Source organism: Ambystoma mexicanum, chromosome 9 (genome assembly GCF_040938575.1).
Source record: "Ambystoma mexicanum isolate Mex_15411 chromosome 9, UKY_AmexF1_1, whole genome shotgun sequence".
Classification (NCBI taxonomy): Eukaryota; Metazoa; Chordata; class Amphibia; order Caudata; family Ambystomatidae; genus Ambystoma; species Ambystoma mexicanum.
This window is the reverse complement of record NC_090931.1, coordinates 1459178459-1459191307: the sequence shown is the minus strand read 5'-3', so window position 1 is coordinate 1459191307 and position 12849 is coordinate 1459178459. Positions and strand designations below refer to the sequence as shown.

The 12849-nt window shown below is 45.4% G+C and overlaps 1 protein-coding gene across 4 annotated transcripts in view; it reads left to right on the top strand.

Annotated features, from left to right (window-relative positions):
* The window catches only part of SPEG (striated muscle enriched protein kinase), a 2620794-nt gene that overhangs the window by 2114376 nt on the left and 493569 nt on the right, over positions 1-12849 (top strand). For all 4 annotated transcript variants that reach the window (XM_069616880.1, XM_069616879.1, XM_069616881.1 and 1 more), the window contains one exon: positions 9243-11955. In XM_069616880.1, the coding sequence (XP_069472981.1) occupies positions 9243-11955 (2713 nt within the window). The remainder of the gene's footprint in view (positions 1-9242; positions 11956-12849) is intronic.

Genomic DNA, 12849 nt, shown 5'->3' with positions numbered 1-12849 from the left:
GTGAGTCCCAGGGCCCGAAACAGGTCAGGGTTAGCCTGTTGGAAAACGGATGTAGCTCTTGCTACGGACTGAAGAAAACTGGATATCACATGCACAAAACGAGCATTGGGAAATAAAGGTTCGGGCCGGAAATGAGCCCACTCAGTAGATTCTTTCCTAGATAAGGCATCAGCCTTTAGATTACTTTTACCAGGAATGAAAGTAAACACGATCTCATATGGAGAGAAAAAATGAGCCCAACGGGCCTGTCTGCTATTGCGAGTTTGTGCATTCTGAAGGGCTCGAAGATTGTGGTGGTCAGTCCGAACCTCAACCAGAAATTGGGCTCCTAGCAGTAAATGTCGCCATTCCTCAAAAGCCCGTTTGATGGCAAGTAACTCCTTCTCAAGGACCGTATAGTTCAGTTCTGAAGGAGAAAGGGTCTTGGACATATACGCCACGGGACACTCCACCCCCTGATCATCTTCTTGAAGAAGGATAGCTCCAAGGGCAAAGTGGGAGGCATCCAATTCTACAATAAATCGTTTTCCCTGATCCGGAGAGAGTAGAATAGGCCCGGTCATGAAACAGTCTTTCAGGGAGGTGAAAGCTTCTTCTGCTTGTTTGGACCAATGGAATGGAACCCCTTTCTTGAGGAGAGCCGTTAGCGGTAAGATGATCTCAGAGAATCTGGGAATAAATCGCCGATAGAAGTTGGTAAACCCCAGGAAACGTTGGATATCCTTCACGCAATTTGGAGAAACCCAGTCTCGGATAGCAGAAACTTTCCGGGGATCCATAGAAACCCCCTGAGCGGATAGAATGAAGCCCAAATATGCCACACTGTCTCGATGAAACTCACACTTGTCCAGCTTACAGAACAAATGATTGTCTAGAAGGCGCTGGAGAACATCCGTAACATGACCAATGTGTTCAGTGGGAGTATTAGAAAAAACCAAAATATCATCGAGATATACAATAACTGAATGCAGGAGAATGTCAGAGAATAAATGGTCCATAAAGCGCTGAAAAACTGCCGGAGCATTGGACAATCCAAAAGGCATCACGCGATACTCATAATGACCAAATGGCGTCCGAAAAGCCGTCTTCCATTCATCACCTGATTTGATGCGGATGAGATGGTAGGCTCCTCGCAGATCTAGCTTGGTAAAAATCTTGGCTCCTTTTATGGCTTCAAGGATGTCAGTTATTAGGGGCATTGGATAACGATCAGGAACCGTAATCCTGTTCAATCCGCGAAAATCTATGCAAGGTCGGAGTTCAGCAGAGTCTTTTTTGGGAATAAAAAATAAGGAAGCCCCTGCAGGGGAGGTGGATTCGGCAATGAGACCATTGTGCATGTTCTTGCGAAGATACTCTTTAAGAACCTCTTTTTCTCTTGCGGATAGTACGTACAAGCGACCAAATGGGATGGGGATGTCCGGAAGTAGATCAATGGCACAATCATCCCTGCGATGAGGTGGCAGTTCAGCATATTCAGTATTAGAAAATACTTTATGGAAAGATTGATAAGGTTCAGGAATCCCCTGAATCTGATTTAGCACAGTGGTTCTTAATCCTTCCCCTTCGCGTGACGAGGCAGAAAGTAGTTCACCAGTTCCACGAATAAAACAATGAGCTTGACAGTGAACAGAACCCAGAAAAAATGTTCCCGCTGACCAATTGATGTAGGGGTTGTGCACTCTTAGCCAAGGTAAACCCAATATCACCGGATAATGGGCAGTCCGGATAATGTCTAATGTGATGGTTTCCCTATGATTACCTATAGACATCTGTAAAGGAACTGTCTGCTCCTTAATGGGACCTGAGACCAACGGACTCCCATCAACTGATTCAACGGGAATAGCCATAGATTTGGAAGAACGGGGAATTCTAAATTGAGTCGCCCAAACGTCATCAATAAAGTTGCCTGCTGCCCCGCAGTCCACCAATGCGGGAACCTCAACCAAACCCAAAGAATCACAAGAAAAAGTAACCTTAAGAACCAACATAGAGGTGTCAGGGACGTCAGTACCATTGGATGAAATGGAGGAAGAAGGGGAACCGCTCACTGATTCCCTAACCGCGGTTCCCCTGACGGTCGGGTTCGAGCGTTTCCCTGCTTCCTGGAGAGAATTATCGGACAATTTTGTAAAGAATGCTCCTTGGAACCACAGTACATACATAGCCCTAAGGTGCGACGTCGAAGCCGCTCCTCAGTGGACAAAGGACCCCGAGCAGCTCCTATTTGCATAGGTTCGTCAGATAATTGTCCCTGAGGGGAGTTCACTGACCTTTCAGGTTGAGACCTAAAATGCCTTTGCCGTCTTTTTTCCTGACGTCTTTCCAAAATTCTATAGTCCATCTGCATAACCATGGATATTAATTCGGCCAAATTAGGGGGGCGAGGAACTCTAGAGACCTCATCCTTTAGTTCCTCATTCAAGCCCCGTCTAAAAAGCGTAATCAAGGCGTCATCAGCCCAAGCTGTGCCTGCCGCTAATTGTTTGAAACGGGTAATATACACCAAGAGATCCAAAGAACCCTGACGGAAGTCCAATAGTTGTTCTTGAGCTGATACTGTGACCTCCTGCCTCCCGAACATGGTCTTAAGACTATTCACAAAGGCGGGATATGAATCTAATATTGGATTATTTGAAGTGACTAAAGGGGTAGCCCAGGCTAGAGCGGGACCGGTAAGGTGAGCAATCATGTGTCCCACCTTATCCCTATCAGTGTGAAAGAATGCCGTCTTAAACGTAAACTGCACTGTGCAAGATTCTAAAAACTCTCTCAGCTTATGCGGATCTCCATCAAAGCGTCCCCCTGGTAAAGGTCCAGGAGGTAGCTCGGAACAACTAGGAGACCTCCCCATGTGTTGCCGTAACACAGCATTCTCTTGTTTAAGTGCCTGGACTTCGGCCGTTAGTGACTGGACCGCCGCCAATAATTGCTGTTGTTGAGCCGGATCCATCTCAGTGTGAGCGTAAGGGGAAGAACAATTATGCCTGGAAACCGAATGGAAGTAAAAATGAAAAAAGAGACTAAGATAATCTCTATATATATATATTTCTGGCGTTGCTAACTGTAATAATTCTGTTCAGTTTCTTTCGTTTCCAGTTATAATTATGTTTCCCTTTAAACATGCACCCACTGACCTGATCCTGTAGCCTGGACGGGTGGAATATGAAAAGCCCCCCCGGGGGAATCCCCTCCTATCCCGTGATAGTTTACACCAGGAAGGAGTGAACTCCCCAGGGAAACCCTCTGGGGAAGAAAACCCTGTCCGCCTCAGTTGTTGGAAGTCTTCTCTGTGAGCAGGTAAGGGCAAGTCTTTAACACATTTCCAGGTGACTGGATGCAGGTTCCATAAAGAAAAATAAGAAAGGCACAGATTAGAGAAAGGTAAGTATGTGCTTAACACAGAGTAGGAGCGGATGTCAGTAGCCTAATAGTTACCAGTATAAAGAGGATAGAGATCTATATTGCCTCAAGATTGTATCCGTTCGGATTTCATCTGTGAAACGTTGAGAGTGATGACTCGTGGATAACGCGATGTAACTTCGGGAGCCTAATATATATAAAAGGAAACGTGAGGAGACTAGAAGGGAGGAAGGGCGGGCAGGTAGTTCTAAATAACGAGAAGAGAAGGAGAGAAGGGTACCTGGCAGCAGATTTGAATCGAAGCAAAAACCTTATGAACAAAGCGGCTGGGAGATGAGTGAACCAGCTGACTCGAATCAAGGTGTGTACATGGTTCAACCTGGTGTGAATGGAAGCGGTTGTCGAAGAAAGGAGAGGGATCTGTTTTGATCAGCACTGGAACCCGTAAATAGAGTTTAGGAAGCGGAATCTCTGTCTTTGGAGTGCAACAAGAAGGTTTCTATACAAACAGAGACAGAAGAAGGTTTTAGTAAGAAGTAAATAAGAATACAAACAGTGGTAAGCCTAGGGACGAACTTACGAAGCGCTGACTGGGAAGAGTAGCAACGCACTCGAGCGTTGTGTTTGCCGTAAGATATCCGGATCTCTGCTGAGGAGGAGGAGCCTCCACAGCCCGCAACTCTTGCAAGACTGGAACACCTCCCTCGGACGGCGCCGCCATCTTGGGAGAAAAAATGGCCGCCACCCGTGATTGGGCCCAACGGCGCCACAATGACCATCTTCTTCTATGGAATATGACAATCCCCTCCAACCAAGAGGCCCAAAACCCAACCTTCTCCCAACAGAGAAGTGGTGAGGAACTCTGGAGGCCCCTCTAGATCTAAGGGAATCCTTTATAAGGGCCCCTTGAAAAAGCTAACACAGGTTCAGAAGTTGTACCAATTTCTGAGTGACTGGTCATCCAGATCCCCTATAACTTTAAAAAGACTAATGTTTCTCAAAGGGTTTGTAGGTCATATAGCTCACAAAGGAAAACCTTTGACTCTACCACTGAAAATAGGTCAGGGTGTCACCACCAAAATGCTGATGGTCTCTCTAGGATGTATGTCATCGACTGGAGGTATGAGATTCATCCAGGAGTGGATTAAATCCTCCTGTCCCTTAGTCTGGTGGGGGGGGGTGGGCGAGTGTTAGGGAGAATTCTCTGTAAAGGCTAATTTCCCAAACCTAGTGAGTCCCCCAGCAGCTTTGCTGGATTTTTGGGGTTTATTTTTTTTCTCCTGCTAAGAGTGAGACTCTTTTACTCCCACTCTTAGACATGATTTGAGGTGTTCCTTTGTCTTTCCATGTGTTTTATGGGCCATGGGGTCTTTTACTCCACAGGGTTTCATGTGTTTTTGATGTGGGTTACACAGCACCCGCCGTGCCGTAACCCAGGGGTGTCATAGCAACCCCCAAACATAGACTCCATACCCTGGGACTGACTACTGTCTCCCAGGGCATGTAAAGTCACCATTGGCTTTACTAGTCCCAAATTATGAACAGAAACCAGTACAAACCATCATATTTTGGACATACTGGTCGGGGCAATTCGATTGCCCCGGGGTCTGTTGTTCGAGGGGACACATCTCCGTCCCCCCTGATTGAGTTTTGGCTGGTGGCAGTGGATACTACTTTTTATATTCGACCGCGAATATATCTCTATGGGATTTTCCCATTGTTCGAGACTACCAACTTTAATTATTTAATTCCTATAGCCTCGAACATACCGGCGGTTTATTTATTTAATATTAAATCACCGGTTGGTATTTTTTGCCAGAACTCGATTCTAAAATGGCGTTTGTGTTCTCTTCTGTGACTCCAACCCAAGTTGAGCCCTTTGTTCCACTTTTTGGCAGGCTTCTCCACAGAAGCCTCCAAAAGTGGTGCCACTCGTCTGGGTACCACAGGGGGCGTGGGAGGGGGTTTAGGCACCCTGGACTGAGTTGCCTTGGCAACTCAAGTCGCACTCTTGTGTGATTGGCCCAAGTGGTGAGCCGGCCGGCTCACCACTTAGCATGTTTGATTGGCAGCTAGGCTGAATGAATGGGGGTTTGCTGCATAAAAGCAGGGCTTTGGGGACTGGAACTTCAGAAGTCGCCACAGGACCTAAGAATCCCAGGAGGGAGAAGCTGAGTCGACCTGCAACGCCGACACCACCGGTGGAGCCCTGCTGAACCATCTCACCACTTTTCCCGACGACAGAGGAGATCTCCAGTCCGGAGAGTCTTCTTCCTTTGACTGTTGGGGATAACCAGTTTTGCCTTCTTTTCACCTTCCTGGAGCATCTCGTGGCCGCCTTGCCCGTGCCAAGCACCCCGGCAACCGGAATACCACGGTTTACCACTACCGGGAATAGAAGGGTAGTACCTTTTAACCGAAGAACTCCGCGGCTGGTTTCTTCCCTTGCAGTGCAACGACCTTCATCTTTCCTCCACGGCGAGACCTCCTCTTCCTCTGGTCGAAACACCAACTTGCACCAGCTGCCAGGAACATCTGCCCCCGCTGGAGCTTCCTTCCCATTTAAGGTACTGTGTCCCGCCTGGCTTCCCTTGCGACAGATCGTTTGGGGTGACAGTAAAGCCTCGACTTTCTAACCTGGGCTGGCCTGGGACAACCTAGCTAACTTTTCCTGACTTTAATTTCATTCTTTGTGTGCGAACTATCCACAGACTCTTTGGGCATAACCCCACTATGTGAACCTGGACCCCTTCTGCTTGCTCTCTCCAAGAGTGGGCCTTGCAATTGACTTCCTTGCTCTCCATTACAACTCTGCCTATCTTGCCTTACTGTGGTTCTTTTAAAATTATCGAAATGTGTGTGCTTCCATAACTCTGCCTTTTTCCCTCCCTTTTTAATAACTTATTAGAGTGCCATCTTATGTTAAGCGCTCACCCCGTCTGAAAATAAGTGGTGTTTCGCATTAAGACTTGTCTAATAAGTAATTAGGGTTGTATATATATATATATATATATATAATAGTGACTGTGTGCTGAATTTACTTACCTCTTTGTGCTAGTGTAATCTACAAGTGTGTCTTTAAATAAATAACTATATACTTTTACACCATAGCTCTGGTCAGTGTTTGCTTGTGCTACTGTATCTCTGTACCTATTGTGTGTACTGTATATACTGCCAAACTCTTCTTGAGGGAAGTCTGACTGCTCAGCCACAGCTACCAAGTGAATCTGTGTAGTACAGACTGCTACCAAGTGGGTTTACTGCCAAACACCTGTAGTCTTAAATCTTTTGCAGTGGTCCCTAAGGGAACTGCACAGGTTTCTGCCTAACAGTTTTCCCCATGCTCATTCTGCATTTCAGCCAAAAGCCATTTTGAATTTTCATGTAGGTTAGCTCTGTAGAACAATCCTTGCACACATAGGGCATGAAGCAGTCTGTGAGGTATTATATTGATGAAAACAGTTATTAGATGTATGTAATTCCACAATCCGGAACCCCTACGGTGGAGCAAGCCATAATAAGTTAGATAGTTTTATGTATACACTAGCTGTTGCGTGTGGCTTCGCTCGCGTGGATTTTGGGATTCTGTACAATAGTGGCTCTCCCTTCAGGTGCTAGGATTACCAGAGAGTTAGGTGAGCGCACTCTGGACCAGGCCACATAAAACTGCCCATGCGAGAAGCAGTCTTCCCGTAGGTCAATCCCTGCTACCTTTACAGTCTGCCCCTGAGATTTGTTCATTGTCATGGCAAAACAAAAACTTTTAGGGGAACTGAAGTCTTTTTAATTCTAACAGATATTCGGAAGGTATAAGAAGTATTCGTGGTATGAACACTGACTCTCCCTGGCCAGAACCGGTTAGTTTCGTAGCCTCAATCACATTTTTGTGGAGAGCTTTCACTCGCAATCTGGTGCCATTACACACATATGCTCCCACTTTGAGAAGAAGTTTGCGTTTTGGAAGACCAGGAGGATTAAAAGTGTTCAAGAACTCAACAGGGTTGTGCACTGCGTCATCTCTTTGAACCACTCTGAAATAATGAATAAGTATCGTATTGATTACGGCAGCCATTCTGTTCGTTGGCATTAAAGTGGCACGCTCACGTAACCATTCTGTAGATTTCTCCATTCGATTTTTTATGTCAGAGTACATTTTGGATGTGAGCACTGCTAGGGAATTGATGACTGCCTAGGTCGGAAGGGATGACAATGTTGCTCTCAAATACGGGATACTCTCTGTTACCAATTTTAAAAAGTTGTTCAGAAACGTACTTTATGATGAAAATTTAAAATGTGAAATTTTGCTTTTCTAACATCTTCGATTTGTGAGATATGGGTATCCTTAAAAGAAATGCACCCCCCTTTTCCACTTCCCTTAACTGGATTTTCGGAAAATGGTAAAAACAAGTTTCGCTATTTTTGAAGAATGATCGAAAAACCAAGTTTCACATCTGTAACATCTTCGTTTTTTGAGATATAGGTATCCTCATAATGAATGCCCCCCACACCCGTATTCAACCCCTTAGGGACAGAATTTCCCCAAATCCTTCCGTAGTGGGTGCCTATGTCATGAAAACAATGTACCTTCCAAATTTCATGTTCCCAGGTTAAACGCTTTGATCTGGGAGTTGATGAGTCAGTCAGTCAGAACTCTTTCTTTTATATGTATAGATTTGTGCTATCAAAAAGCAAACTATTACCTTCCTGAGAAACTTGCATCTCATTTCATTAGAGGGGAAGCAACAACAACTGCTCCATTTGGAATCAGCCACCCAGCAGAAATAGGTCATGTTGTTACATGGAGATCAGTGTATTGTTTTTCAAAACACTTCTGCATACAATCATGAGCAGAGCAGATTCCCATTAAGGGCAACTTGCCATCAGCATTGTGTAATGCACAGTCACATGTCTTTCCTTACCCCTCCTCTCGGTCGTCTATCCTAACAACTATGAATCATTCTGGGGATTCCATGATGGAGAAAGAAATTATATTTAACTTCATGTTTTGTGCTCCTTCGACACCATGGGCCTCATTACAAGTTGGGATGTATTCCGGTAGCAAATCTGCAGAAATGCTGCCCAACTGAATTACTGTTACCACCACTTGGTCCTGTGGAATTATCGCCGGAATACAAGTGGCGGTGGCAGAGTTAGTCCCCATTTTTATAGAGTCCATTGACTCTATGGGCATTTTGGGCAGCAGCAGTAATTACGATGAGTCTGCTGATTTTCGGTGGAAAGCAGGAGGATTTACCACCAGCATGTTGCTGGAGCTAAATCCCCCACTCCAGGACCATACTCGCAGCAGTAATTCTGTTACCGCCAATTTTCCCCTGCACCGCAATACTTGTAATGAAATGAGGCCCCATGTCTTTAACTGACTGGTTCCCCTTTGCATGTATCAGAGAATTGCTATTAATGTGCCCATGGGCGTAATTTTAGGGGGGGACAGGGGTGTTTGTCCCCCCGAACTTTCATGGCACATGATTTTGTCCCCATTCATTTGAATGGGGCATTTTATTTTCAGATGACATGTCCCACCCCAGCATTTTCAGCAATGTTACTCCACTGAATGTGCCTCTCATGGAGCTTCAACGAACCGAGGGAATGGGCTGGTATGGATAATAGTGAGGGATCGAGAGCTGGCAGCTTTAAAGGAGTAGCACCCAAATTCATGTGTAAACTCTGCAGAAGTGTTTAGAAAAGCCCAATGGCTTCTGTATGCACATGTATATGAGTGTACATGGATCCCAGTAGAATTGCTGTAATATCCTAGCAGTTATGAACAAAATGAAGATACCAATGATTTTGAACTGTAAATACATTTAAGAAACTGTTATATTATCTCATTCTTGATTTTATTTTATTTTCTTGTCTAGCGTTCCTTGATCAGCTACAAATCCAAAATGATGATGAGGTCTATCCCAGAGCTCATGGGAGATGAGTCCAGCCACCTGTCCATTGCTGTCCCGAAGCACCTGAAGGAGTCCTCTGGTTTTTCCTCCTCTTCTGATTCTGATGATCTGGATGAGCTACCCTTTATCCCCATGCCTCTGCAGGTAGAGTTCTCCAGCTCCAGAATGTCGCTCAATGAGATTCCCACCGATGATGAGACGACTGACCAGACAGCCAAGCTGCAAGAAGAAGCTGTTCCAATTTTATTAACACCAATGGGGTTGCAGGAGAAGCCTGACGAGACTGCAGTATTGATAGAGCAGGTCAAAGAGTCAAAAAAGAAAGAAGAAGAAGAGTCAGTTGGGAAGAAACAAAAGGGGACCTTGACAAGGAAACGGTCTACTGAGGTTGAAGGTTCGGGGTCTTCAGATGAAGAGACTGCAGATACCCAAAAGAGACCAGATTATCCCAGAAAACCTCTGAAGAAAGGCACAAGCTTAGACTCCCCAGAATTGCCCAGCAAAGCTATGAGCTCTTCCCGGAGAGGGGAGCTGAGAAGAGGAAGCTCAGCCGATAGTGCCCTTCTTCTAAATCTGCCTCATGAGGATGAAGAAGGCAAGGACCATTTGGATGATGCAGGAGAACTCCGTCAGGTTCTCAAAAAGGCTGCATCTATGGAGCTGCCTCGCAGAAGCCCAAGCCCTGGCAAGTTGGAAGAGCGAGGGTCACACCGCAGAAAGCTTGGTTCTGGCGAAGAAGAGTATGCACAGAGGCTAGAGCTAATGCGGCAGAGACTATTGCGCGGTGGCTCTATAGACACTAAAATCAGTGGCCTCCGAGGACCACTCACTGAGACGCTTTCTGCAGTTCCCGAAAAGAAAAGAACTGTTTCATTGGACAGACAGGTTATTCGGCCTGCAAGATCAGAGAAGCAAGCCCCTGCACCTGCTTCCGTCCCAACCATTAGGCTTACACGAGCAGCATCCAGTGAATCTGCCCCTCGATATGAAGCTTCAGAAGAGCGAGTCCTTCGGAAAGCCAGCTCCTTCTCTCATGGAGAGACAGAGCCACTTATCCTACACCGACGCTCAGGAGCACCTTTGGAGATTCCAGTTGCACATATGGAAGCTCAGAGACTGAAAGAATCACACTCTCTGTCCGCTCTGACAGATCAAACTAAGTTTGAATCTAGACCAACAACGCCCCGAGAAATTTCCTCCAAGCCGCCCACACCAGAGCTTAATTCAGAAAGAGAGGAGCCTAAAACAAGTGCTGATGTAAGCACATCCAATAAGACATCTCAATTAAATGAGACCAAACCAGTGGAAGAAATAAGCAAACAAGTTCCATTTGCCAATGGTAGAACTGCCATCATCCCAACAAATAGAATGGCAGTAGTATCCCAGCAAACCAATGGAAATATTATGAAGAGAGAAGTGTCCGTAAAAGAATCAGGTGCAATCCTTGGGATTTACCCAAAATCGGGAAAGAAATCTATATCTGTGGAGACACCTCCATTAGCGAAGGGCACTGCAGTGTCTTTGAGGGAGATACCACCTCCAAAGCCCTCTGAACATGCACAGACAGGGGTTTCTTCTGATTCTCGCCCTAAGCCTTCTCCCTATGCTTCTGCAATGCAGACTCTCATGTGTCCTGCTGTTGCAGCAGAACCAGGGCAGTCTGTCGAGCCACAAAATCTTGACCAGAAAGTTCCCACTTTGAAACCTGGAGGAGTAATTGTAAGGCCTGTCCCACTGAAGCCAGTTAGTAAAACGGAGCCACATGCTGCTGTCTTTGCTAAAGTCTCTGCAGTTTCTCAAGGACCAAATACTAATGAATCCCTTGTCGAGATACCAAAGGAAACACCATCAAGATCTTCCAGTACTGAGAGAGTAATGACCATAGATGATATTGATTCTGAGGAAGTTTTTGAAGCTAAGTTTAAAAGAGGAAGAGAGTCCTCACTGACCAAAGGGTTCAAACTTCTGACCAGAACCTGGTCTGAAGAGAGGCAGCTTGCTTCTCTCGGAAAATCTGTAAGAGAGGAGGACATGTATCGTCCCAGCCCAGTTGGTGTTCCACTGGAATTCCTTATGCCTGAAGCACATAAGAGGTTTGAAGAAAGGTCAAAATCTGTCCAAGACCTACATGACGTTGAAAGAGACTCTGGTTTCATGAGGAGGCTGTCTCAGCGTTTCAAGCGTACTCCAACCACAGAGCGGAAGGAAAAGCCACCAGAGGTAGGACAAAGCCAAGAGTCAGTGAGCCAGGGTCGTCGACTGTCTTGGAACCTTGGCCTTGGCAGTTCTAAAGACAAGAAAGACTCAGATAGCTTAAAGTCAGAGCCAGGAGCAACTGAAATTCCTTCAGATCTTCTAAATAAAGAGCTTAAGAAGCAGACTGAGTCGCCAGTACTAGCCATGAGAAAGAAAATTGGGAATACCATGGACCGTCTTTCCTCGAAACTGCGCAGCAGCTCAGAGGAAAGGCAGGACACTATGAAAACAGATAAACGAGAGGAGAAACCTGAAAGGAGGACACCACTTCTGTCTTTACTCCGAAGGTCCACCTCAGAAGGAGAGAACCTGAGGAAGATGGGGATACCGCAAAACCAGCTAGCATCTCAGTCTGGATCAACCCCTTCTACAGAGTCAATGCAGTCTACAGTTAGCATTCAATCTGAGATGGCTAACAGGGGTAAGACAAAGCCAGACAACTGAATAATGATCAGATCAGATGTAGAGCACAGGCTTTGCAAAGGCAATACAATATAGTAAAGAATTGGAAAATGGGCAAGGAGTAAGGATTGCACAGAGTTTGCCTATCGAGTTTGTAAGGGTAGTGTTAATAGCAGAGATGTGTTCGCTGTTAATTTTGAAAGATACGCAAACAACAATAGTACAGAGATGATAGTTTCAGAGTGATTCATATTTTGGTGTGGGTTTGGTACAATAGACTGATATTGAGCTTTGTTGGAGATTGGGTTGCAGCAGCAAAGGGTACCATTAAGGTGAAATAACTGGCTTAAGTGTAATTTGAAACTGTTTTTGTTGTTAGACGCTTGGTGCAGGTTCCATAAAGAAGGCTGAATGTGAGGGTTAATAATCACAGCTTGCACATTGGTGAGAAGCGTGGATTGACCAAAGTATGGTCTTTTGGGGTGTGAAATTCATTTTATGGGTCATAGTTTTGCTGGAGATTTGATGTAGTATATGCATCAGGCAGGATTTCTGGTGGGAGTTGGTGGTAACATCTAAGTGGGAGATGGCCTGAGAGATAGTTTAAGCCTGAGTTTACAATACTTATTTTGTAGATGAGGTGATGTTGAGGTATTATAACAATGTTAGTGAGGAATATTTGGAGAGTGGACAGTGAATTGTGATGGTATGAAGTTCAGCAATTCGGAGAGATGGCCATTGGCACTTTTAGATGGTCATTTAGTGACCATGAATATATGGTTGCATGGGATTGCCAGTGTTTGAGAGAAGTGAGTTAAATATTGTTTTTTGGCATCTGGTCTCTGTTATGGGCTAGCAGCACATGGGATTTCATGAGAGGTGGTGCCTCACTGAAGGATAGCAGCCAATGTTG